Raw genomic sequence first — 27,955 nt, 5'->3', positions numbered from 1 at the left:
AGAAAGTATATGGGGGGGGGGGGTTCCAGATGGTCCTTTTGGAGAGACATAATGAGAGTGTGAGATTTGTCCGGATTGAAAGACATGTTCCACGTGTTGGACCAGTTTGTGATTTTACCAAGATCTGCAGAGAGTGAAGAGGCTCCTGTTTGCCGGTCTGAGTGATGACAGATGGTACTGCAGAGGGTGGAGTCATCAGCAAAGAGATAAAGAGGATTTTCCAGAGAGTCGGAGAAATTATTGCTGAAAACCAGAAAAAGAACAGAGCCCAGAACACTGCCTTGAGGAACTCCAGCCTGGACAGGAAGAGGGGATATGAGAATTCCATTAATGGCCAGGATTGCCTGCAGTTGGCTGTGACGGGAGAGCAAGTCTGCAAGGCAGGTCGGCCGATATGAGTTCTCTGATAAGGAACTTCAACGCAGCAGAAGGCCATTAGGCCCATCAAAGCCCACGCTATTATGACAAGCTTATGGTTGTACGTCCGTGCTCTATACCCTTTTAAAATGCTGAGCGTCAGGCAAGGAAGCAGCACGTATGATTTTTTTTTGTAAGTCTTTGGTATGACTTGGTCAGGGTTCGAACCACTGACCTCCCACACTCTGAGCAGACGCTCTAACCATTACACCACGAGTCTGGTAGAACGTATGTATGTATGTTATGTATGAATGAATGAATGAATTGTGTTTCCTTGCCTGTTTGTGTTTTTTTAATTTAAGTTGGTTCTTTAATTGTCCTGCACCTTTGGAAACAAATTTATTGAGCTCCCAAAACATTCTTGCTTGTTCCTTTCCATTTATTTATTTAAATTTATAATTAAACTGTGCCAGTATCTTGACTAGCCTCTCTCATTTTGTTTTGAAACAATATGATTGATTCAACTGTGTGTGTGTGTGTGTGTGTGTGTGTGTGTGTGTGTGTGTGTGTGTGTGTGTGTGTGTGTGTGTGTGTGTGTGTGTGTGTGTGTGTGTGTGTGTGTGTGTGTTTTCCATTTGGAACAGACTAACAGCATCCTTTTTGAGACCTGTGTTAAAACCTTGTGAAAGGGGTTTATAATCAGGTTCCAAACTGAGACTTTATTTGCTATGCTACCAGGGAGGGGATCACCCAAACGTGAACGAGTTTCTGACTATTGCGACAACTGACCCAACCCCAACCCCATTGGCCTGACGGCGTTTCCTCCGAGACTATTTACCAATCACCCTTTTCGGTTCCATGTGCGAGTACGAGTCGGTGGATTTCACAAGACCCCACGGCGTCCTTCGTGAACAGTTGGCGAGATATCGCCGGCACCCTTAACATATTCCAAATTTCCGCCCGAATCTGCAGGGGGCACTGCATCAGTGGCACAGCCGATGCTATCCGTAGCCAGGTGTTGCATACGAGAGGAGATGCGTATGAACGAATCGAAATATGAGGATGAATATAGAAAATGACAACGTACGGAGTGAAACTGTAGAGACCTGATGCCATTGATCTGTTCTGAGGCTTTGATGTCCTCTTTCGTTTGTCATCTCATAATTTTGCGGAACTTTAACTCTTATCGAGCATTCTCATTGGTGTAAAATTACACCTAAAATCAATCGTTTTATTTCATAGCAACTAATATTCAGGAAGTTGATTAATTTTCCAATGAAAGTTTAAAATCTTTAATTTATATTTTTATTATTTTTTTATTTTTTTTCCCCTCTCTTCCAAACTCTAAACCTTGTCAATCACATCTTACAGAGACTTCAATATCTTCTGTTTTAACGTTTTACCCAAACTTGGTTCAACATCGGGATATTTTGCGTTTCTGTCTCCTTGGGGAAATTGTGATAACTCACCAGGTCTGGGTGTGTTGATATAAAATCTTAGCCCTGGTTGTTGGATTTTGTGCATGCTTTTTGGAAGTAGAAAAGGGGATGTGGGAAGAAGTGTGAGCGTGGTGGTGGGAGCCATAGGTGATGCAGCACATGCACTGTCTTTATCGACTTTTGCATCCGTATGATCACCGAGGAATTCATTTCGAAGCATTGTAAACGAGTTATTCTAGCTGTGAGTTTGGTAGCACGAGTCTTTTGTCATTGCTTCGGCATGTGAGATCCGAGATTGCAATAATAATAATAATCATGTTGCAGCGGAGAACTTTGAACCTGATTCGGGTCGTCAGCTCACACCTGCCATTTGTATTCAAAACTCAGGTTTTATTGAAAACGTCAATACCTGCATGGCAAGATATTTATTTGACATCTGTACCTACAAGTGCAAAAGTACTGTTACGGTTCGGGGGTGGTGGGGGGGATTCAGACGAGTGCGTCAATCACTGTCCGTAACCAGTTTGGGTTTTCGCACCCTACTCTCAACAGCCAAATGTTACAGATTCGGCGCCACCCTAACCACCGTCGTCTCCGGGGTTATAACACCGGCTGGTTCGGCACAGGCCTCGGGTCACGCGTCTCAAATCGCGATACCAACGTACCCCTGGACCTTACCAGTTGGGGAAATAGACCCCGGTTACAGACTGGTTTTGTCAGAGACCGAGCGAATTCTGCCAGTCTGTAACCATTTTGGTTTTTATATCCAAATCGAGCGGATCGTTCCTCAGCACGGCACAAATTAATTCAAAGCGGCAACTTCATACGAATCGGCCAGATTTATTGGGGACACATCGGGGAAACACAACACAAGCAAAGCATTCACGACAATGTTATAATTAATCTATTACCCGTTCTTAACTGGGGAGCTACGGATTACGGGTTTCGAAGGGGATCCTAACGAGATAAGCCTTAAACAACATGCAGACAAGACATGGACAGCATGCAGACAAGACACAGAGTACTTGGTGATGTTTCATGGACGAGAGGAAAGTGTCAAAAGTACGAATGTGGCTCGTGACAAGCCGATGTCACCCAAGACAAGCACCCAAGCTCAAACACACCGCGTGGCAAAATGGCGCTCGTCCATGTGTCGCAGCCCTCACGTACGCAGCCTCGGCGCGTTCAGACCCTGCGAGGTCGACTGCACCAGAGCGAAAGATCGATGGTGGGTTTCAGCTGGTTTCTCGCAAGGTCCAGTATACAAGTCCAGGCCTGGCCTGTTCACCAGACCAGGCCAAATCGAGGTGTTGGGCTCCGCAGGCGGATCGGCAGGTGGATTGACAAACGTGTCGAGGACCTCTTCATAAGTCGATCGCCGACTCGACGTGCAGGCAGCCTCTCTTACTGCCAAAATGGCCGACTCGGCGTGCAGACAGCCTCTCTTGCTGCCAAAATGGCAGATTCACGCGCTCAGGTTCAGTATCTCTCCCGGCAGATCCATCACTGCCTTTTCTTCGCTCGCTCGCCTCGAAGCCCACTGGCTCCTCCCTTCAGTTTCATTTCCTTCTCTAGGCCACTCCCCCTCTCAGCGCTGGGCGGGGACTAGAGTATGAGGTGCAGTGGGACGCAAGAAGCACGCGGGCCACCATCTACTCCGCTTTATTGCGCGACCAGAAGCACGTTCCTGCCACCCCTAGCGGGCGAGGCATGATATACGAAAACCCAATCACGTGACACAGCACAGGGACTATTGGCCAGAGAGAGGAAGGAAGAAGAAGAACCTCTCGGTCCACCACCAATGTACGAACAATGAACAGCCTCTTACACCTCCCGACACACATGTAGCGTCCTTTTACCGAACAACCTGGCTAAACTTGCATTTAATGGGGGATCTGGGCTAATCCGATATTTAATAACACACTAAGGGCCATTTCCGCAACAATTCCTTAGAAACTAGAACGACACTCGGTAGAGCACATACCTACACCAGGTTGAACAGTTTGTATTTTGTCTCCCACTGATTGGCCGGATATGTATAAAGACCTAAATCAAAATCTAATCGGCCTGTTCGTGTCACCTACCCAGCTCGTCCACCTCGTTTTGTCACAACACGTCCACAATTTTTGGAAATATGATGATGCATATCGTCTTTGGCCCAATCCCTCAATGGTGAAGAATCACTTTGAGGATTAAAGAAATTCTTGTATCCGGATCAGAATCTTCACCGAAATTGAATCAATTCGTCCTCGTCACAACCCCAATCTGTCCACCAATATTTCGTCTGAAGCTGTCTGTAACTTTTTGACACATCTTGCTCATAGACAGACAAGGGTGAAAACGACCTCCGTCCACCTTCGGTGGCAGACGTAACTAACTCAAATACAGATATCATATGATATAAAATTCCACCCGTAATTCATTAGCTGTTTTAAATGGAATGAAAAAAAAAAAAATTTAAGTTTTTTTTCATACAAAGTTGGCAAATCCCTGCCCAGTTTTGTTCATTTTTGTTAAAGTTGCATTCACTCCATAAATAAGCGTTTTAACTTTCTCCTGAACAAATTTTTTTAAGTTCTTTGCTTCATTGAAATCCAAATGTCTGTTTCTGCTGTCTTAGGGTTATTTTTTATTTTTTAATTTGATGCAAGCAAGGTTCTTCGTATGTGAGGTGTGCAGTACTTGACAGAATGGCACGTATCAGATTTTGAATCAAGAGGCTTTTGTTTTAATCCTCGTTGTTATTCAGTCCACACCCTACAAGGCATTCATTGCAACAGTCTGCCTGTGGGTGGAATCGGAAAGTTGTTTACTGTCTGCACCGTGCCATTGGAATCTTTTTTTTCTGGGAAGACATTGTTTCCTTTCTCATCTTTTCAGGACCTCAGTTCCTTCGCCATGCCAGGATTTGACTTTCCTTCAGATGTGCTGCAGCGCACAGCTGGAAAAATGTCACCTGCAGCATCTGTGAGTCACAATCGTTGTTATATTCTGCTCTAAAACGGCATCAATAAATGAGGAAAGAAAGACTATCTCTGTGGCTTATATATTTTCTTGGAAACATCAAAGATATTGATATTTTTTCTCTTGTTGCTCCATGCTTTCATTGTCTTACAGCCCAGCAGCCGCAAACGTGGGAAACCACTCCAACGCCAACCTTCGACTCCGACGAATCATCGAGTCGCGACACCAAGTTCACGTCCTGGCACCCCCACAGGCCGGAGCCCAGATCCTGTTGCCATCCCCACGTCACCCCGATTGCGTGTAAACCTTTCAGGTCTTTTTCGTTCAACATCACGAGATAAGGTAGCACGAGATGGCAGCTCTTCGCCCATCTCTCCTTCACCAAGTGGTGGGCGGCGACTGTTCTTTCCTCGAAGCAGGAAATGTAAGCAGGAAGATATTTATTTCCTTGCATAAGGATGCCGGAAAGGGTTTATAAACCACACTTAAGGATTCTTGAGAACATTCCTCTCTGCGAGCTGTGATGGAACAAATTTTTAGCTTGCGTAATGTTTTCGTAATTTCCATTGACTTCTGACCTGATTCTAAGAGCTGATTAAATTTGCTTCCATTTTATGAAATTTGTTTTTTCCTGATGCTTTGTTTTGAGTTTTGGTTTCAGGGAAAGATTTACTTTAGTCACTTCCTTTGGTGATTTATTCTCAGCGAATCATCTCGTAAGAACTCCTTAATGCTCACCTTGAAGTCGTCCATTTTTTTTTATTTTTTATTTTAGAAATGTTGCACGAGCCCTTGTTGCAATACTTATTCATGATTCCAAGTTATGTCACTGTTGCTCACCAGGATTAGGTTCCAAGTTTTGTCACTGTGCATGTACAATATATCAATACAAACATAAGGTTTGCTAACCTTTGTTCAATCTGTGTTCTCTTCCCTTTCTCTTATACCTCTCTACAAATCTCTCCAACTGCTTTTGCCTCTTCTCAATCCACTTAACATAAACACCTCTTCCCAAATGCCTCATTGCTTGCTCTTGCTTTCAGCTCATGCCTCTGGTTCCCCAACCCCATCCAGCCCGATCTCTGCAGTCCTGCGCCCCATCTTTCCCATTCAGGTGTATGACAGTGAGCCAGAACGGCTTGAGTTCCGCCAGCGCTCCTTCTCATCTCCACTTGCCCAACGACGTCATGCTCGTGCCCAGCGTGTGGCATCGCATCCTCCCTCGGAGAGCATACGACCACTGGTGAAGGATTGTACATTACAGCAGTTCTGTGGTTGGATATCTGGACTAGAGTTACTCGTCTTGACGGCTTGTTGCAGTGCAGCTTAATCACTGCCTTTTATTTCAAGCACGTACAGTAATTTACATAGTTTAAATTGAAGGGCAATAATTGCATATTTTGGGGTGTGTGGGAGGGGTCTGGAGTATTACAGCTTTCGAAAAAGATGCAACATTTGATCAAGATATGTAGTTCTTCTTCATTAAAAAAAATAAATTCAGTAAATCCTCGACATACATGACTCCGTCGCCGCCTCCCACCTCCCCGCTCACCCACACAAAAAGTATTTTAGACACACTCCAACATTACAAAAAATTGAACACGTGATTGTTACCTCTGCCACCGAAGGTGGACGCGGGTGACGTTTTCACCCTTGTCTGTTTGTCTGTCTGTGAGCTGGATATCTCAAAAAAATTGGACGAGATTTGGTGGACAGGCTGGGTGTGTGACGAGGACGAATTGATTCGATTTTGGTGACGATCCGGATCCGAATCGAGATACGAGAATTTTTCTTGTGATTCTTCACCATCGAGTGACAGGGCCAAAAACTATATCTCGCACGATATATAAAAAAAAGTTTTATGGACTGGTTCTGACAAAACTTGGTGGACATGTTGGGTGTGTGACGAGGGCGAATTGGTTTGATTTTGGTGAAAATCCGGATGCGAGAATTTTTTTCTTTTTCAGTGGTTCTTCACCATTGTGAGATGGGGATTAAAACGATATATAGCACGGTATTTCAAAAAGTTGTGGATGGATTATGACAAAACTTGGTGAATGATTTGCATGGGTGGCAAGCTGATAACATCTTGTTTCCCACTGATATTCCGGATCTGCATTCGGACCTTAACCAAAACGTAAATTATTCAGCCTGGCAGAGGTATGTGCTGTACCGAGTGCTGTTCGAGTTGAGGCGATTTATTTTTGTGACATCATGAGACGGATAAAGTGCAAACCTTTGGCTGAGATCAATGCTGAATAATTTCATATCGACGTAATTGTGGCATATTCATGTAATGCTGCATTGTGGTGAATGTTTTCACATTAGGGATCCAATGTGGAAGTAACAATCTCGATACCAGGTATGTCCACCTACGGCAGCAAGCACTGCATTGTAGCGTCTTCGCATTGATTGTATGAGCACTCAAATGTGAGCCTGTGGAATGGCATTCTACAAGCAAAATCAGCTATTGATCCAGCTCATTGATGGTCTGCTGCTGTCTTGGCAAGGTTCTGACATGACGATCAATGATATCCTCGAGATGTTCAATTGGATTTAAGTCTGGTGGGTTTGGCAGGCCAGGATATCATGGCATTAATTGCTGACAATGACAAGAACGTTCCTTGTTTGGCTCTGTGAGCCATTTCCTTCAATCCAATATGGCTGCCAAACCATGTGACCTATCACTTATTCGTAAACATCCTGGTATCCCTAAGGCCTGGGGAACGTGTGTGAAGTTCCCCTCAATCTGTCCAGTCGTTCTGGTTGAAAAGACTTTTAGGGGTTTTCAGATAAATCAAATATGGCTGCCAAACGATGTGACCCATCACATCATAGGTGGGGAACCTTTTGTTCCTCATGGACAGGCAGTCATACCTGCAGAGTTTTATTTTATTATTATTTTTGTTTGCATTGTCGAGGCTCGTATGAGAGCGAACGCACAGCAAGGGCAGCATGAGACAAGAGGGGCGGGAGAGGGAAGGACAAAAGAGTGGGGACCGTATCGAAAGCACGCGATATGTCCAGGGAGATTGCTCTGACTTAATGTCCGGCATTGAGGATTTCCATCCATTGTTGGGAGAGCAGAAGCAGCATATCCAGGGTAGAGTGACCTGGTCTGAAACCAAATTGATGATCAGAAATCAAGCCATTGGAGAAGAGGAAGGATTCAATGTGTGAAGTGATGATGGATTCCATAACCTTGCTGATGATTGGGAGAAGGCTGATTGGTGTGTAGTGTGATGATGGATTCCATAACCTTGCTGATGATTGGGAGAAGGCTGATTGGTGTGTAGTTGCAGGGATCTGTTTTTGCTCCTTTTTATGCAGAGCAGTAATGTTTGCTGATTTCCAAACAGATGGCAGATGACCTTGAGCAAATGAGAGGGTGAATAGAACAGAGAGAGGGTGAGCAAGAGCAGGTTTTTAGGACACGTGGGCTGATGCCGTCTGGACCGGTTGCAGAATCTGAGTCTAGGTTTGACAGCAAGCTCTCCACTTTGTCAGAAGAAAAGGACACAGAGTCCAGGGACAGTTGGGTGTGACTGGGTAATGTGGGTGCAGAAAGCAATGGGTTTTGGACACAAGATTTAGCTGCAAACACCGAGGTTAGGCATTCAGCTTTTTCACGTGCGGAATCAGCAGTGCGGCCATTTGAGATAAGGGAGGGGATGGAGGGGGAACATACACCAGAAACAGATTTGAAGAGGATCCACCAGGATTTGGAGAAGGGAGAGAGGTTTCAAAGTTCAGACTTGAGATTAGAAAGATGTTGTTTTCTGGCTCTCCTGAGGGTAGACACACACTTGTTCCGAGCTTTATGGAAGGAACTGAGATTACCCTCAGTTGGATTTGCTTTCCATGAGGCAAAGGCAAGTTGTTTCAGGACAACTGCCTCGCCACAAGCTTCAGTAAACCAAGGGCGGGAGGAAGGGTAGGACAACTGAAGAGGAGAGGGGATAAATCTGTGCATGAGGGAGAGCAAGTTTCTTTGAAAGAATTCCCAGGACGAGTTGATGTTGGAGAAAGTAGTGATGGGAGACCAGTCTTGAAGTTTGATGGCTGCTTGAAGACCCTGCCAGTCAGCCTGAGTAAAACGCCCGATTCGATAGAAATCTGTTCAGTTATTATTGTGCATAAAGATTATTCCTGGATCATGTTGTTGGATAAGCAGCACATATTGCTGTACGATCACATGAATGTATCATTTTGGTGTCAGGTTACCATTAATATCAATCAAGGTGGTGCAAAAAGGTTGGCGATACCACCCCACATCATGACACTTCCACGTCCAAAACTTTGTTTCTTCCTGAACACAGACCTGGGCATATCACTCATCGCATCTTCTGTAGATCCATGCACAGTCATCATGCCTCTCAAGGAGAATCCTGGATTAGTTGCTGAAAAGAACACTTGCCCCTTGTTTCCGTGTCCTTCGGGTGTGCTGATTTGACCACGGCAAGTGTGGTTGAATGTGACGTGTAAATTTTGGATGCTGAAGAGGACGAGCACAAATCCCAGCTTCACCCAGATGCCTCAACACAGTGTTGACACTTCTTCTATGATTTCCAGGGAGAGTGTTTGCAGTTCTCTGGGCAATTTGAAGCCAAATGCCAAAATAAGACCGTTGGACCTGTAGTTTATCTGGGCTCTGGCCTCATGTAATAACCTAAATTGGGGAGCATTCTGACTAGTGAGTCTGGAGAAGAAGCTTTTTGAAGGAATTTTACAGATTTTCCAAATAAGTTATTATGTCCACCATTTTGCCACACTTTCGGTCATGTGATCGGCATCACCTCTGCAACATAACATTCCTACCATGGTCTAGTGTTTTGACCCAAATTTGGTAGCCTTCTGAATGGTGCGTCTGGCGAAGAAGATTTTTGAAGGAATTTTTAGCAATTTTACCAATAATAATTGACTGTCGGCCATTTTTAACACACTTCCGGTCACATGATCGGTATGACGTCCGCAATTCAACATTCCTACCCTGGCATGATGTTGTATCCCAAACTTGGTGGCATTCTGAATGGTGGGTCTGGAGAAGAAGATTTTGGAAGGAATTTACTAAGTCAGCCATTTTGACCTGCTTAAAGTCACGTGACCGGAACGAGCTTTGCAATCCCCGTTACTAGTCAGGAGCAGAACCTTGCTGCCAAATTTTAGCCACTTTGACCCAGCAGTTTGACCTGAGATGTCGAAATGGGAGACGGACTTTCGGACAGACGGTGCATGATGACAATACCTTATCTGGAATTCCAATTCCAGATAAGCTAAAAATGGGTTGTGTAAATGTATCGGTCCTGAGCAGGAGTCGTGATCCAAGGACGACCGCTTAATGGCATATCTCTTGTTGATCCTCATCTTACAACATCTTCTCAAGTCATAAACAGTTCCTCTACACATGTTAATGAGCCTTGCTACATCACTAGTGGAAGAATCTGCTTGAAGGTGTCCAATTATTTGATTCCTCTCGTTTTCTGACAGAGTGATACCTTCTGAATGGTGGGTTTAGCAAAGAAAAAGAAACTGAATGGAACACTGAGTTCATTGTAATTGATTGTTACCTTCACCCACCGAAGGTCATTGAAGCCACTGAATCATTGGAGCCATTATATTAAGATTCTTGAGTACAAAATGTTAATTTTGCTTTGTAAACCTTTTCTCCGTGTACAATGTGCCTTATTTCCATCACTGAGTGATTGTTTATTGTCTCTCTCTCTCTCTCTCTCTCTCTCTCTCTCTCTCTCTCTCTCTCTCTCTCTCTCTCTCTCTCTCTCTCTCTCTCTCTCTCTCTCTCTCTCTCTCTCTCTCTCTCTCTCTCTCTCTCTCTCTCTCTCTCTCTCTCTCTCTCTGTGTCCCAACAGATTTTATCAAACTCATCTGTGTTGGAAAAGCTATCTCTGTCATCAGCAGGTGGGTAAGGCAAGTTCTTATCTTTTTTTGGATACATGACTGAGGCTTGTGGAAGAGCAAAAGCAGAATGGAAGGAAACGATATGGAAAAGGGGGAATACCAACAGCAGAGTAGAAGTGAGAGTGAGATGAAGGGGGTGGAAAGAAGGACACGTGGGGGTGAACAAGCTGCACACAAGTGGAATGGAACACAGCAGGAAGAGCAAAGGGAAATTGGGGATGAAACAAAAGTCGGTAACCAACTGACAACGAACAAACAAAAAGAGGTGAGGTGGTGGGGGGGTGGGGGGTCACAACAACCTCGAGAAAAGGAGTGCTTCGGAATGGGGTCCTTTGGGGGAGGAGACAATCGGTATGGATGGGGGATCAGCTGCGGAAATGAAAAACAGCTGTCTTGAAGCCCTGGAGGGAAGAATGAGACTGAACAGATTGGGGAAGTTTGTTCCATAGTCGAGAGTAAAGAGGAGCAAATGAGTGAAGGTGAACAGTGAGCCTGGATTTTGGGAGTTTAACAAGAAGAGGGTTACTGACTGTCTGTGTGAAACCTCCAGACACCTGGGAGAGACAGAGCCAAGAAAGGGTAGAGGGTGCAAAACCAAAAAGGTGGTGGTAGAATACATAGAGGTGTCGTACCGTGGATCACCTTTCACCAAGGTATTTTGAGGACAGATGATGTACTTGAGAGAAAGGCTGTTTATTATCATTTACCAAGGTACGTGCACGGAGCACGGCAACACCAGGAACATCAATAACCTTAAGGATGCTCGGAGGGCGCCGTCACTGTCTGAAACTGCTTTATCACCTCCTCGTGTACTCGATTTTATCCTTGGACAAATGTTTATCTCACAATTCGTCCTTTCAACCTAACCAGCTGAAAGGCAGTTGGCTCATTTCATTACAAGAATGGTGAAACACAAGTAGAGAAAAGAGCACGTAACGGTTCCTGCTCTCACATTGCTTCTTTGAATTACTCAAGGTCAATCATAATCATTTTTCAGCATACACTGTTCTAATTGTCCTTTTTTCCCAAGCAGCCAGCCAAGAGTATACTTTGATTATCAACAAGCCTGCAAAAAACATATAATGACTTCTAAAAGTAAAGCTAATAGAAAAAGGTACAATTTCCGACAGAGGCAACCAACCTGTCTAATATATTAGAGTAGGGGTATCCAAACTTTTTTTCACTGAGTGCCAGACAGAGAACAATATTGAATATCACATGCCACAGGCCACCTATGATTAAAAAATATGAATAATATATATGTAATGTCGAAACATGAGGAGTGTGACGAGCACTCCGCTGATCCCCATTGGACACAGTCCACACCAAAGCGTGCCTTCTGGTTGAATGGTTTGCATTAGCAGGAACAATTGTTTGGGTGGCAGACGGATGGTTGTTCTGTGCGGATTATGCGGTTTTACCGTGTGTGAGAATCCATGGCGATGATCACCATAAGAGTCAGGAGGTATGTGTGCGTGTGTGCGTGCATATATGTATATATAAATATATATTATAATGGAGCAAAGTGTTTGTTATCTTCTAGACTAAGCATCAACGGTCCACAAAACTCAGCTATATTGTAGTTGGTATACATGACACTGGATCGCTATACTTTTTATCTCTCTATCACAAGCGAATGAGCAAAAATTTGGGGGTTAATAAGTGAAGCCGAGGCCACCGAGTATTAGCTATGTAGCCCGAGGTACATCACTGAACATGATTAGTCCAGTGCTATCATGTGCCCACCACTGAGCAGACCAGTGTTGGCAGGTTCAATATATATATATATATATATATATATATATATATATATATATATATATATATATATATATATATATATATATATATATATATATAGCAAGTGTCTGTGATTGTGTGTGTATGTATCCCTGCTCTTCACCCATTGGTTGGATAGCTGACCCGACGTCAACCACAATTGTCACCTGAAATACTTAACCTAAAGTACCCAGAGGACCCAACCCCCCCCCCCAAGGACGCAAAGACCCAAAACAACCCCGATAATCCAAAGGACCCTGAGGACCTCAATGACCCCGAGGACCCAAAAGATCATGAAGGCCCAAAATACCTAAAAGACCCATAAGACTGTGGTGGAAAAGAACTCAATTTCCACTCAGATTACAAAGGAGAATCTTTTATTATGTACCGTATATGTGGAGGAAGAACATGGAATTGCATTCAATGAACTTCACTAACAAGGAACCCAAAGTAATCACTCTTGTATTAAAGCAAGGATGGGTGGAGGGAATAGGTTGGCGAAACACAGGATAGAAGAGAAACAGCTTGAACTTTCCTGTAGATATTGAATTAAATAAACCTGAGTGTCGCTAGTTCCCATAGAAACAGGACGGGAGGAGAACATATCACGTGGTCAGGAAAGTGAGGTCTGTAGCTAACCTAAGCTCAACCAGTCAGAATAGAGCACAAACAACTCTCAAGGCTGCAAAAGGAGTAACAAGGTTGAGTTCATGCATCTGCTAAGAAAATGTAAAGATTACTCGTTCTGTCCTGTCTTCCAGCCTCGGTAAAGCAAACATTTTTCCTGCAAGCAGTCTTGTTTGTGCCATTTAGTGTTCCATGGCATTTATAACACAGTTAGTCTAGAAGCCAAAATCTGTAGCTAGCCTAGAAAATAGGTTCGCTGCTGATTTCATGTTAGAATGGTGCAACTGGTGTTTTTGAAGAGTCTTGGCATGACCAAGTCTAGTTCCACTTGTTGCCAAGTCTGCATCTGAATATTATGGCCGCCATGACAGTAATCAAAATGGCCGCCATCAGATTTAGTCTTTTTCTTACTGCAAATTGTACTAGCCAGAAATTTGTCATGATTGTGAAATACTATGTAATCTGACACGAGGAACACTATTTTGTGCTTTATTTTTGTACTGGATCACAACTTTTCACATAATTGACAACTTAAAGACGAAATTGAAAATGCACATACGAGCAACAAATGTGAAAAAGAAAATGTTTAGCACTATTGATGGAGATGGGTTTACAGTCAGTCAAAGGTTATTTCAACAGCTGTCAGATTCTTTCTAACACAAAATTACGTTGCTTTGCAGAAGAGAAAAGTGTTGTGAGAACACCCAAGTACAATTTTCAGAGCTATTGATCGGCTTCTACACTGAACGGGTTCCTACAAAGGGCTTTGCATCCACATGCTTTCGTGCAAGGCAGTCCATTCCGTGTACATTTGCACCGTCGAGTTGAGCATGACCCACGGCATTTGCATGTCGTCAGTTCTACACAGTAAGCAGTAATAGGCTGTGCAGTCATGAGTCGCGGCTGAAATGTCTCGTTGCCATCTTTGACGACCTGTTCCCACCCACAGTTCTCAGGTGCAGGTAGATGTGGTTCTTTTGAGCGTGTAGCCTAGTGAAGAGCAAGGCCAAGGCCCAGGTGTTTGGGGGTCAGTTTTTTGCCTCCAGAAGCCACATGAATAATGTCTTGGCAGATGCTCAGAACTTTGTTCTTCTCTGTATCTGTCTCATCCGCTTCTTCATTGTCCATCTTGTCAGTGCTGTCACCACCACAAAGAAGCTTTACAAGCATGTACAGGGTTTCAGGTACAATTCGCTCTGCATTTTCTGTGTTCAGTCCACTGATAATGCTATGCCCTGGAGAGTGTTTTACGTCACTGTAAATCTTTATGCCCACTCTGAAGATCCAGCTCAGGATTTCGTTCTCATGATGAGGCAGACTGCACTGGGCCAATTCATCTTCTTCAGAACTTTCACCTTCTTCAGATAAATCATTCACGGCGGTTCTCATGGCAAACTTTGTCACAGTTGAGGACGCAACTATGAGGGGTTTTGTGACATCCAATGGCTGCACGAATGTCACCTTGTCACTACCAAAGTGAACCTCCACTTTCTGCTTGAAATTGCAGCTTTTGTAGGCTCCAGCCTCAATTCCAAAATCATTCAATAACAGCATGCTGTAGTGTTCCCAGATGTTTTTCAGGGTAAACACATGTCCCTTCTGCAGCTCTTTCTCAAGCTGGTTCATCACATTTCTGAAACAGATGCTTTCAGGAGACTGGTTTTTCTCTCCACTCTCCTTTTTATACTTTCTGCGAAAAGAAACATAACACTTGAGGTGATATTTACCTTCAGCTGCCATCAAGTCTGAAACACCTGCAAACCTGTGACGCATGGTGGGGTCAAATTGGGCCAAACTAAGCATCCTGGATGATGTGTGATCAAATTCAACATTTGTCAGGACACCAGCTTTTCCAGGAATGTCAGTCTGGCAGAAAGCGCATTTTGACCAATCCATAGCGCTGTGCGCGGATCTTAGTGACTTTGGGACATGGTATTTCTCTGAGGAACCTGATGTTGTGGGTATCTCTTCTGCGTAAGTCACAGATTGTGGCTGAATCCTTGACTTCAGTCTGTCTATTTTTGTGCGTGAGTAAAGTCACTATAGCAGAATTTGTGCCATTGAATCTTTTCGACGTGCTCCGGTACAGAATATTTTCTGATTCTTGAGAATGAGTCAACATATTTAGCGTCATTATATTTCTCTCTTTCTTTGCAACATTCAGCTACAGTTTTCACACCAACGATTGTAGTCTTTCGAAGTGGCGTTGACTTGCTAGTTTTTGAACTGTCCTGGCAAATAAAGCATTTATTCCAGTCTACATGCTCTTCTTCTTCTCGATCCCTTGAACCCTCTGTGAGAAATCTTGCGGCTTTCATTTTTCAGTTAGTCCTGGGTAACAGAAAAACACACAGTTATGTAGTTTAGGTTCATTTTATAGCAAAGTTGTAAAATTCATTGATTGTGGTTTGTATAATCAGACATTCTAATTCGAGCCTGAACATTTCTTTAAAAATAATACAGTGAAAAACAAGTCATATTATTTTTAGAAAATGGATGGAGCAATGTTTTTTTCTATACTCCCATCAGCTCAGGCATGCTCAAAAACATGGAAATCGACCCTAATTTTGTAATTTCATGTCAATTTGCGGCTGAAATATGACGAAAAGTGTATTTAATGGCGACCATTTTGTAAACTGTCATGGCGGCCATACTATCCATATCCAGAGTTGGCAACAAGTTGATTCACGTTTCTGTGTGTCTGGACAGTCAATTTACACCTGTTGCACTATTCTAACACGGAATCAGCAGGGTCGTACACTATTCTGCATTGGGCCTCCTGACTAAGTAGTCATAATGTGTTCATTAGGATTACAAATTAAATAGAAGTAAATGAATTTGTTTCATCATGTGACAAGTGATGTATTCAGTGGATAATGAGATTAAATGAGAATACAGTTCTTATTAATGCCTGTATTTAATCAGATTGATTCCAAAATTAATAAAAGAGGAAATTTACCTCTACAAGATCCAAGAGACCCCAAGGACCAAAAAGACCATCAAGACCCTAAAGACCCAAAATACCTTGAAGACCAAAAAAGACCCCAAAATACCTGAAACTAGAACGGGCACTCAGTAGAGCGCATACCTTCGCCAACGCTACATCCCCCCCCCCAGAAACCGTTGATTGTGAGGGTATTTAATCCCATACCACATCTGCCATCTCATATGTGTTATGAAGGCTTAAAAACATTAAATTTCCTGCTGTTTGACACTGATTCACGTACATTGTACAATTTCTGAATGAACTCCCTGACCTTTTTGGGTGTCGGTGTCAAGTCAATCTCATGACAACTGGTCACATTATAAGAAATCAAATATTACACATCACAGGATAGGGAATTGAATTCTAAACATTTTGAATCTACTTACATGCAAATTGTATAAGAATTGACCGTGTTATGATAATAAAGGTCGTTGACCCCCCTGACCTTTGACCCAAACCGCTAACAAAGGTAATGACGTCATTGTGTCAGATCGTATATCACAAGATTGGGCATTGAATTCACATTTTGGCATTGGTTGCATGCAAATTGGATAAAAATCGACCGCACGATGGCAAAATGACGATTTTGACCTTTTCATGACCTCGACCTTGACCTTTGTACTCTTAATTTTGTAATTGGTATGAGAGTGTGGGTAACAGAACAGTCAATATTTTGGTGTTGGTTTCATGCAAGTCGGATAAGGATTGACCGTGTTATGACTAAAACCGCACATTTTGCAATGTCGTGACCCCCCTGACCTTTGACTCCCAACCGCTAATAAGGGTTATTACGTCATTGTGTCATGTCACATATCACAAGATGGAGCATTGAATTCTGAACATTTTGGCATTAGTTGCATGCAAATTGGATACAAATTGACCGCGCTATGGTAAAAAGACGATTTTGACCTTTTCATGACCTTGACCTTGACCTTTGACCCGATCGCTCCCAAAATCTAATCAAATGGTCCTCGAATAATAACCAATCATCCCACCAAATTTGCTGCGATTCAGTTCAATACTTTTGGAGTTATGCGAATAACAAACAAACAAACAAACAAACACACATATTCACAAATAAATAAATAAATAAATAAATACACAGCGATCAAAACGTAACCTTCGCAACAAAGTTTGAGAAGGTAAAAAAACCTTTAAAGACCCAAAAGATCCCAAAGACTCAAAAAACCCTGAAGTCCCCTAAATACCCAAAAGACCTGAAGACCCAAAAATGCCCCAAAGACCCTGAAACTCAAAAGACCAGAAAGACCCTGAGAAATCAAAATGCCCAAAGACCTCGAGGACCCAAAATAAATACCAAGATAACTCAAAATACCTCGTAGACCCAAAAGATCCACCGGGACTATCTGGGACCCATGGAAATTCTGCATAGTGTAAATGTGACTTCAGGTTACCAACCCCCCCCACAACACACACACACACACACACACACACACACACACACACACACACACACACACACACACACACACACACACACAATCCCAAGTCCTCAATCTCCCCCCTCCCACTCTGTCCTCTCTCTTTTCCCCCCAACCACCACACTCAAACTCTGTTCTCTCTTCTCCCCCCCCCCACAACCCCTCAAAAGCTTCAAGCCTCTCACCCCCAACCCAACTCTGTCATCCTCTCGCCTTTTCTTCTTCAACTCCTCAACTTCCCCAAACCCAAGTACTAACCCCACTTCCACACCCCAAGTCCTCAACCCCCCCCTCCCATCTCGATCTCCCTCTTCCAACTGCATGCATCCTCATTATTGACACCCTCAATGTAATATGTGGTAGTACAGCCTTTTATTTGGACAAAATATCTGCAGTCAAGTGTTTCCTATAGCAATGAATGAGCTTCCTCTACCTCTCTACTGGCAGTTTGTCCCATTCTTCTTGTACAAACTGCTCCAGTTCTCCCAGATTTGAAGGGTACCTTCTCCCAACTGCTGTTTTCAGATCTCCCCACAGGTATTCAATGGGATTTATATCTGGACTCATTGCTGGCCACTTCAGAACAGTCCAGCATTTTGTCTTGAACCATTCCTGGGTGATTTTTTGAAGTGTGTTTAGGGTTATTGTCCTGCTGCAAGACCCATGACCTTCGACGAAGACCCAGCTTTCTGACACTGGGTTGAACATTGAACTCCAAAATCCCTTGGTAATCTCCTGATTTCATGATGCCATGCACACATTCAAGGCCACCAGTGCCAGAGGCAGCAGAACAACCCCAAAACATCACTGAACCTCATTTGTGTTTAACTGTAGGGAAGATGTTGTTTTCTTTGAAGGCTTCATTTTGTTTTCTGTAAACATAGAGATTTTTTTTGTATACATTGTCGAGGCTCATGTGAGAGCTATAAGTATGCTTTTCCAAAAAGCTCTAATTTGGTCTCATCTGTCCACAGGACATTCTCCCAGAAGGATTTTGGCTTGTTCAGGTGTTTTGGCAAACTCCAGTCGGGCTTTCTTTTGTCTCTCTCAACAGTGGGGTCCTCCTGGGTCTTCTACCATAGAACCCCCTTCGATTGAGTTGCTGGCAGATGAAGTGAGTTGAAACTGTCGTACCTTGTGTCTGAAGGTGAGCTTGAATCTGTTTGGAAGTTGATCGAGGTGATTTCTCCACCATTCGAAAAATCCTTCGCTGCAATCTTCGATCAAGTTTTCTCTTGCGGCCACATCCAGGGGGGTTGGCGACAGCACCATGGGCCTTAAACTTCCTGATAACATTGCGTACGGTGGACACAGGAACATCAAGGTCTCTGGAGATGGACCTGTAGCCTTGAGATTGCCCATGCTTGGCTAAAATATTGTGCCTGACCTCCTCAGACATTTCTCTGGTTTCCTTTCTTATCTCCAAGCTCATTGCGGTACACAGTGACACAAAACGGCAGAATGACTCCTTTTCTCCATTCAAACTGGTTGAATCAGTGATTTTTTTGTATATTGCAGGCACCTACAACCCACCACCTGTGAGTTCAATTCAAAAGAAAGGAGAATCACCTGCTTGAAATCTCATTATTTGTAACAATTCTAAAAGTGCCAATAATATTGTCCAGGCCATTTTAGGATTTCTTTGTGGAATAAGCTCACATTTAGTAATTTTTTTCAGCTTTTTTTGTTTTGTTCCACTGCAAGCCAAAGAAATACATTTGTGAATACCAAAAGATTTTTTTAATTTCAATAATTTTCTGGAAGGAACGTTGCATTATTTGAAAAAAAAGTACAAGAGTGCCAATATTTATAGCCATGACAGTATGCAACAAGGCCTTGAAGATCAATGAAAATCTGGTCCAATGGATCACGAGTAATTCTAAAGGATAATCAAAGTGTAATATAATGGGTTTTGTTCATTTCTCGGCTTTGCCTGTTTCATATTTAAAATTCCAAACTGAACCATTTCCTGCGGACACAGGTGCGATTTTAATTTATTTGTAAAAATTTCAAAAAAAAAATTCCACTTTAACATTATGGGATATAATGTGTACATCAGTGACAAAAAAAATCTCAATGAAATACATTTTTAATTTAAGCTGTAACGCAACAAAATGTGAAAAAGTCGAGGGGTGTGAATACTTTCTGAGGGTACTAGTACATCGGTGGAAAAAGGAAAAGAAAAGAAGGCATTGCTGATTTGGTACCGTCTCTCCCTCTCTCTATCGAGTGCAGCCTGTGGCTGCTGGTTGCATCATTGGTTTGGACGCGGCTATGCCGCTGATGCAGTGTCCCCCTTACCAGTACACTGGTACTCATTTTGCTGACCTCGGAAGGATTACAGGCTGAGTCAACCTCCTGGTGTATTTTAATTCAGCGGCCAATGGGGCTTGAACTCAGGACCCTAGGATCCTAAGCCGCCACCCTAACCACTAAGCCAACACCAGGCTTGGTACCCAGTGATTTGGCTGAAATAACACAGAAATCAAGAAAATGACTGAACATCAAGACATCAAAAATTAAGTTTAAAAAACCCTGGAAGCTGAAGAGAGCCAAAAGTGTACCAGTGATAATTGGGGCAACGGGAATGATAAAGAAGAACCTCATGGAGATTTTAAAACAACCATCCCTGGGAATATTACTACAGTCAGAGGCTGTCTGTGGTTCGGTGACGATCCTGAAAAGAGTCCTCAGAACAAAACTCTGAGAACAATAAAGTTGAACAGCTTGGTCCATGAACTGTGATCCCTTACCGAAATGAAGGTGGATACTCTGAGTCCTGGGAGGACTTCGTTCCATCTCCTCAAACCCGTGAATGGAGAGAACAACCAACGACACACATTTGCAAAACCTCTTCTCCTGCTGCGTGGGTGGACGGGTGGGCTGGCAACACTTTCACCTGCATCAACCTGTCCACAGACATAAATTCTCACAATGCTTATTACACATCCCTCAGGAGCCTGTGTAGGTTACATTATTCCTTGTTATATACTAAATGTTAAGACTGCACCCTGCCTGCATAAGTAAGCATGGAGCAAAATTTACTTTTTCACCAGTCATTATGGTATGATATTCCTGAGAGGATGGTGCAGAATATCTCACTTACTTTTTAGAGTTGTCTTGTGTTGTTTTGATGTCCAACCCAATTATAAATTCGGATTGGGGCTGATAAGGCAGGACATTGCATCACAAGCTGGGGACCCTTCTGCTGTCATCACCTCGTGGACCTTCATTTTTCCCACGTTTTTTCTTTTTGATGAAGAGTAGACTGGTTATCGCTGACACTGACTATATCCTGAAAAATCCCTGTGCTGACCTACATAAATGGTTCACATCAGTTGCACAGCCACACTCCTCCCAATGATGCCAACAATAACCACCACTTGCTTCATATGTGAGAACATCGCACCATGAATAATTCTGTGCTCTGACCTCCTTTGTGTATATTTTTGTGATTCTATTTTCACGTTTTTGAAAGAATTGAATACATTTTTGCTCTCAGGTGATGAAAACACAACTTACACAAGATTCATGAAAAACCATTGCTGTTACGATATCATCCCGACGAGTTCCAAGCTCGTGGTTTTTGACATCACCTTGCAGGTAATCTGCTGTGAAAAGGTTTTTTTTGGTATCAATTTACACTTGGATCCTTTGTTAAATCGTCAACAATTCAAAATCATTCGAAACATCAATCTTAGTTTTCTGCTAAAATTAACAGGTGGCGCTGGATCAACTGATTGATTAGATTACAATGAAGATTTGTTTTTTTCATGTTAATAATTGTGATGTTGGTGATTTATTGTTCAAGATGAGGTGCAACAAAATTGGATAAAAGCAATGTGTGATGTATTGCATTTAGACATTTGCTCTCTATATTTTGTTTTAAGTGATGGAGAAGAGGAGGATGCGTAGTCAGTCATTTAGAACGACCTGTATTAAGGGAGGCCCTGGAGTAAGAATCAACCACAACTGGAGCGAAGTTTAGTCTCATCCGCATCCGCTTTGTAATCAAAATAAAGTTGAGAAAACGACAGTTAAAAAAACTGTACATTCATTACACAGGTCTGCGACCACAAAATTGTTTCATATTTATTGGGTGAATTTGATCAATTTTTACCTGCTGATTTCAAAAATTACAAAGAAATTATCCTATCACGTATAGTTTCTTCACAAAATCGATCATTGCGTTTTACCAGTGTGCCCGAGTTTGATTATTGTGTTTTACTATTTTATCCTAATGTAATATACTTTTTGTCTAATCCCATTACTTTTTCTTTACAGATCTGTACATGATTGGAAACAATAATGGCTTCTAGAGGATGTGCAACCAGCCCGGGCAAATTTTGTTACATTTGTGGCGAGTTTATGACTAAGAAACGTCAGATACATTACTTACTTTGTTTAAAAATCTCACAATGCCTACTTTGGTGTGAAATTAGGAGACCAAGATAAGACATGGGCTCCTCATAAGGTCTGCTCAATTTGTGTTGAAGAACTAAGACAATGGACAAAATGTACAAAAAAGTCTTTTCATTTTGGGGTTCCAATGATATGGAGAGAGCCTAAAAATCACAGTGATGACTACTACTTTTGCTCATGTAAGGTACAAGGACACAATTCAAAGAGTGTGAAAAACATTGTTTATCCAAATCTCCCATCTGCATTGCGATCTGTTGCCCATGGACCAGATGTTCCAGTCCCATCACCACCAGGAAACCTTGAAGATATACACTTAAGTTCTGAGTCAGAAAGCAGCAATAGCAATGATGATGTAGACTTCAATAGTGGTAAAAGTGAAGAACCTCAACTATTCAACCAGTGTGAACTAAATGATCTAGTGAGGGACTTGGGACTTGCAAAGGTGTCAGCCGAGCTTTTAGGCTCCAGACTTAAATCCAAGAGTCTTTTAGCTACTGCTGCATCATTCTCTTGGTATCGTAACCGAGAAAAAGTGTTTGTTCCGTATTTTGCTCAAGAAAATGATTTGGTTTATTGTACAGATCCATCAGGACTAATAGAAACGTTTGGCATAAGTTACAGCCCTGATGAATGGAGACTCTTAATTGACTCTTCAAAGAGAAGTCTTAAAGCAGTTATTTTGCATAATGGTAGTAAATATGCTTCCATCCCTGTTGGACACTCAGTGATCATGAAGGAGACACATGAAAATTAGTTGTTACTCTTAAACATGATTAAATACAAAGATCACAAGTGGATGATTTGCGGTGACTTGAAGATAATTTGCATGTTACTTGGACAACAGTCAGGCTACACAAAGTTTCCTTGTTTCTTGTGTGAGTGGGATAGTTGAGTCAGGGACCTCCATTGGTCTCAAAAAAATGGCCAAGTAGGGATACGCTTACACCAGGGACAAAGAACATTCTTCAAGAAAGCTTGGTGAATCCGAAAAGGGTACTTTTGCTTCCTCTACATATAAAACTTGGCCTGATGAAGCAATTTGTAAAAGCTTTGCCACAGGATGCAGAAGGCTTCAAGTATTTGCGAAGTAAGTTTCCTGCACTAACAGATGCCAAGGTTAAAGAGAGTTTATTTGTTAGACCAGATATAAGAAAACTCGTCAAGGATGAAAATTTTGAAAACTCTCTTCATGATCCTGAAAAAGATGCATGGATTAGTTTGAAAGATGTGATGAAGAACTTCTTGGGTTATTACAAGGATCCAAACTACAAAGACATCGTGGGAAGAATGCTAGAAAAGTTTGAGGCCTTAAGATGTAAAATGAGCCTTAAAGTTCATTTCCTACATGCCCATTTGGATTACTTTCTGGAAAATCTAGGGGATGTGAGTGAAGAACAAGGGGAAAGGTTTCATCAAGATATGAAGGAGATGGAAAGAAGATATCAGGGAAGATGGAATGTCAGTATGATGGCCGACGACTGCTGGATGTTGCATCGTGAAAGTCCACCAAATGCTCACAAACGAAAAAGTTCCAGGTGTAGTTTTCAAGTGAGAAAGAAGAGATTTTGAGGTGCTGAACCTAAAAAATGATTGGAGCACTTGTAAAGAATCTGTTGTCTTACTTTTTATTTGCATTTGTGCCATTTCTCTTTGCGAAATAGAGTACCAAATTTATTTTTATGAGTTTCATTTTGTCTTACTATATGGGAATTTACCTAAAATTCTTGTTTATTTCATCATCAATTTGTAAGAAAACCTTACGTGATGGAGAAAAACTGTTTTGATATTTCGAATTCGCACCCCAAAAAATATAAAGTAACATAAAATTATCAAAACAATTTTTAAAAAGCTCTATTTTGCAGACCTGTATTATTTGTGTTCTCCATGTTTTCATAATCAATGGTTTTTGAAGACTTGATGACAAAAGCTCAATTGGTAGAAATGTTATGACCTTGACACACACATACACTGAAGCTCAATCTACAGTATACTATGAGAGATGTTTGTCTGTCTCTGTCTGTCTGTTTGTGTCACCATTTTTCTCAGAAATGGCTGAACGGGTATTCATCAGACTTTCAGAGATTCATTCAGGGAGTGCTGGGGTGTATTTTTGGCAAAAAAATTTTTTTGGGAAATTTAGGAAAAATAAGTTGGATTTTTTTTTTGTAATCACTCTGTAGTGTGTAAGCCTTTGTCGCAATGTAAAAGATAATATTAAATTATCCCCGACTCCATTCCTTAGTGGGTGTAGGGAAGCGTTTTAGGCCCCCACAAAAAAATTATTTCTTCAAAATGCCAACAGGATTAAAACAGCACCGGACAACACCAAGTACCCCTGCTAGTGCTTAATAACTAAATAAACACGGCAGCTATTTTTTTTTTTAATGGGGCGCCTCACGCTTAACGTTCTGCGGCGGGACTAATTAGTGTTATTTATAATCATTATAACTTTGCTCTTTCACATTTCACCCAATTTTTCATTATTTTCTCCATATTCCTATAATAAATGTTGAAAATTTGATGACAAAAGCTCAAATGATAGTTATTGCAAGGACAGACTGACAGACACATAGATGCGATTGCAAAAGCCCATCTCCCGCTGCACGTACTACAAAATTGTGAGATAACTAATTTGGAATGGCTAATAAAAACTCAGATTCTGATGATGATGAGGTGCATGTTTAAATTAGGTGTGTATCTGCGGTAATATTTGTGTGACTATTTGTTATCCAGCTGACCACAATGTTGAGAATGTCTAACCATATTTATGTGCCGTCGCTGCTTTAGGGCTTATACTGGTCCCTTTGTCATAATGCTTCAGCACATCCTTCTTGGCAATGTCTTCCTGCTTATTTGGAATACAAATCTGTTCCACTTTGAGAACAAATAAATGTATGTCAGTTGAATTTTGCATGTAAATCTTACAAACATCCTCAGTTCCAGTGTAACCTTTTAAATTGTCAAAATTCAATGGTGAAAGTCTCACCCAATAACAATTATTATTACCTCCACCAATAAGGGTGGACAGAAGTTATGTTTTCTTCCTTGTCTGTCTGTCTGTCTGTCTGTCTGTGAGCAGGATATCTCAAAACATTGTGGATGGATTCAGACAAAACTTGGTGGATAATCCGGGTGTGTGACAAGAACGAATTGATTCAATTTTTATGAACATCCGGATCCGGATGCGAGAATTTTTTTTAATTTTCAAAGTGATTCTTCACCATTGATTGATTGAGATATAAACGACCATCAGCACGATATTTCAAAAAGTTGTGGACGGATCATGACAAAACTTGGTGGATGAGTTGGCTCGGTGAAACGAACAAGCCGATTAGATTTTGGTTCAGGTCTGGATGCAGATAGGGCCTATCAGTGGGATACAAAACGGAAACTGTTCAGCCTGGCGGAGGTATGCGCTCTGCCGAGTGCCGTTCTCGTTTGAATTGTTTCATTCTACTACATACTAAATAAATACATATTTTGTATACATTTGAATCGTGTTTAAGTCTTGTATTGAACAATTATCAATACTGAATATATTGACGAAAGAAAATATCCCATGTGAGGCGTCTCATGCTTGACGTGAGACTCTCCACACCAAATGTGGTGCTCTAAACCTGGGATTTCCTTGGGCACATCCAATAATTTTGCACAAGTGAATATTGGAGACATCTAAAATAGGTATTGCTGATATTGTATTCCAAATATGCTGAAGGCACGATGAGCAGTTACCGATCTGTACACTTACACAGACTTGTGCCCCCCTATTTGACACAATGAATTTAGTCAGATAGGTACTTGCGGGTGGTCCTGAAAAATGCCTCGTCACATGTTAGTGATGCCTCAATTCTGGAGTACAACCGGTCTTGAGATAAGCATAAGACATCCAACTAATACAATCTGAACTCAAACCTTATAAATACTGGATGTGCTACATTAGCCAATTTCTGGGACCCTTTTGAATGTTGGCTCCTGCACTAATAGGCCACCATGAAACATTTTCTTTCCTTCTCTTTTCGTAGGTAAAGAAGGCCTTTTTTGCATTGGTGGCGAATGGTGTTCGTGCTGCCCCTCTCTGGGACAGTGAGAAGCAATGTTTTGTAGGTAAGGATGTGATTTGTAAGTTTAACTTGTGTTCATGGCATTTCAATTTATTTTGGATGAATTTGGGAAAAATCAAATTCTGACCCAGAATATTGCCCGACAGGTATGCTAACCATTACAGACTTCATAAACATTCTTCAACGCTATTACAAATCGTCCATGGTGAGAGCTATACCATTTTACTACTCTTTGTAGAAGGTAATTTAATATGTAAAGAAATGTACGTATTACACCTCTATTAATCTCACCTCAACACCATTCAATCATTTATGGTAATTTGTCTTCTTCTTCTTCTGTCTTCTCTGATACTGATGGTAGTTTTGCAAAAATGTGACACAAAGTTGTTAATAATTCATATGGAGTTAATGAAGCAGAATTGTTTTAATTTTGTCTACCTCGGTTGTACCAAAGTTGAGTACAAGTTGAATGAAGTCTGAAGACGTCTCTCATTTGCTCTCTTTCTGTCTCTCTCATTTCTCTTCACAGTCATCTTTTCTCCCCTCCCCCCTCTCTCTCTCTTTCCTCTACCCCCTCTTTCTTTCAAACTCTGCACAATCCCCCCTCTTGCATCCCCACTCCTGTCTCCATCTCTTCTCGTTGTAACAGAGTTTGTGAAATGAGTAATTACTCGGAAATGTTTTCGCAGCTCTTGGTTAAAATGTAATATGTATTTTTTGCCATTATGGGGTTATCCATAAATGAACCAAAGGTTCTTATCCATTATCTGTACTTGACCCTCGTTTTCTGCTCATTAAACATCAACATCATGGTAAAAATTGTCAATTATTGGCGACATTTTTCAACTAATACATCACCATAAACAATAGTAATGGTCACAAGCAAAGATTGAAGATTAAAAAATAAAAGATTGGATCTGCCATTTTGTTCTGCATTTTGTAGTTTACAACATGTTGACATCGACTGTGATGGAGGAAATGTTATACTTGCTCCCCAATCTACTTGCAATCATGCTGGAAGATTTTCAATCAGCATGTTCATGAAGTAGCCCATGTAAATTACTATGGGGAAAGCACTATCGGCTTGATTAAAAAAAAACAACTTCCTTACACTGTTTAACATCTGTAACCTGTAGTTGTTTGTGAGCTTTAAGGAGTAAATAAATATTCTTATTCCAGGTTCAGATTTATGAGCTTGAAGAACACAAGATCGAGACATGGAGAGGTGAGTGCTCTCTCCTCACATATATTTGGATTTTGCACAAGGTTATGGTTTCGATTGTTATTTTTACGACAATATCAAGGCTCATGAAAGACCGAGGTTGTTGAGGGTATGAACTGACAGTCGGCAGTGGGGCAACTCTTGGACACAATAAGCAAGGGAATTTATTGTTTTGTTATTTCAAAGACTTTAAAGATGGTGCGTGTTGCCTCATTTCTTGATGATCAACATAAAATATAATAATATAGAGCATGGACTATATACATATATATATATATATATATATATATATATATATATATATATATATATATATATATATATATATATATATATACTTGCAGGGATACCCGTGCTCCGCACAGGAATCCCGTGGATGATGGCGAGTCTGAAGGAGTATATGTCACAGTTAATTGTAAAATTGTAGAGGCTGCCACCATTATTATTTTTTTTCATCACCACTATAATATTATATTTTCCCTGCCATGTTTTATATGCAGAAGACTCGAGTTCAAAAATGTTAAGATTTATTGCCGCATCAGATAAAAAACCATAATGCCTCAACAATGTGAGGCTGGTTTCATGTCATCATTTGCGACTTAATTTATACGTCGGGCATAACCCAGCCTGGCCCAGCGTATTTGATTTATTTACATCTGTTATCCTGATAAAAAAATTATGTTATATTATGTATACGAAATTACAACGTACCTACGCCCATAACCATTCTATAAAATATC

General features: G+C 41.6%; 2 protein-coding genes across 13 annotated transcripts in view; one reads left to right on the top strand and one right to left on the bottom strand.

Moving 5' to 3' along the window:
• The window catches only part of LOC147022201 (5'-AMP-activated protein kinase subunit gamma-1-like), a 114,714-nt gene that overhangs the window by 42,523 nt on the left and 44,236 nt on the right, over positions 1-27,955 (top strand). For all 11 annotated transcript variants that reach the window (XR_015061112.1, XM_085892878.1, XM_085892879.1 and 8 more), the window contains 8 exons: positions 4,677-4,763; positions 4,914-5,184; positions 5,804-6,003; positions 10,628-10,676; positions 21,013-21,113; positions 25,955-26,036; positions 26,140-26,198; positions 27,173-27,218. Coding sequence is in view for 10 of the 11 variants with exons in the window: in XM_085892878.1 (XP_085749004.1) it covers positions 4,677-4,763; positions 4,914-5,184; positions 5,804-6,003; positions 10,628-10,676; positions 21,013-21,113; positions 25,955-26,036; positions 26,140-26,198; positions 27,173-27,218 (895 nt within the window). In the remaining variant the exon portion in view is untranslated. The remainder of the gene's footprint in view (positions 1-4,676; positions 4,764-4,913; positions 5,185-5,803; positions 6,004-10,627; positions 10,677-21,012; positions 21,114-25,954; positions 26,037-26,139; positions 26,199-27,172; positions 27,219-27,955) is intronic.
• The window catches only part of LOC147022200 (cohesin subunit SA-1-like), a 136,043-nt gene continuing 120,903 nt past the window's right edge, over positions 12,816-27,955 (bottom strand). The window contains exons 31-32 of one of the 2 annotated variants that reach the window (XM_085892872.1): positions 20,264-20,419; positions 12,816-15,413 (exon numbers count right to left, since the gene is read on the bottom strand). In XM_085892872.1, the coding sequence (XP_085748998.1) occupies positions 15,408-15,413; positions 20,264-20,419 (162 nt within the window). In that variant the 3' untranslated portion in view covers positions 12,816-15,407. Of the gene's footprint in view, positions 15,414-18,509; positions 20,420-27,955 lie in introns of those variants that run through there. The other variant, XM_085892871.1, reaches the window with a different exon arrangement.

This window comes from Eptatretus burgeri, chromosome 8 (assembly GCF_056783735.1).
Source record: "Eptatretus burgeri isolate ZD-2024b chromosome 8, Ebu_testis_v1, whole genome shotgun sequence".
NCBI classification, from domain to species: domain Eukaryota; kingdom Metazoa; phylum Chordata; class Myxini; order Myxiniformes; family Myxinidae; genus Eptatretus; species Eptatretus burgeri.
This window is presented reverse-complemented; position numbering and strand designations above follow the sequence as displayed.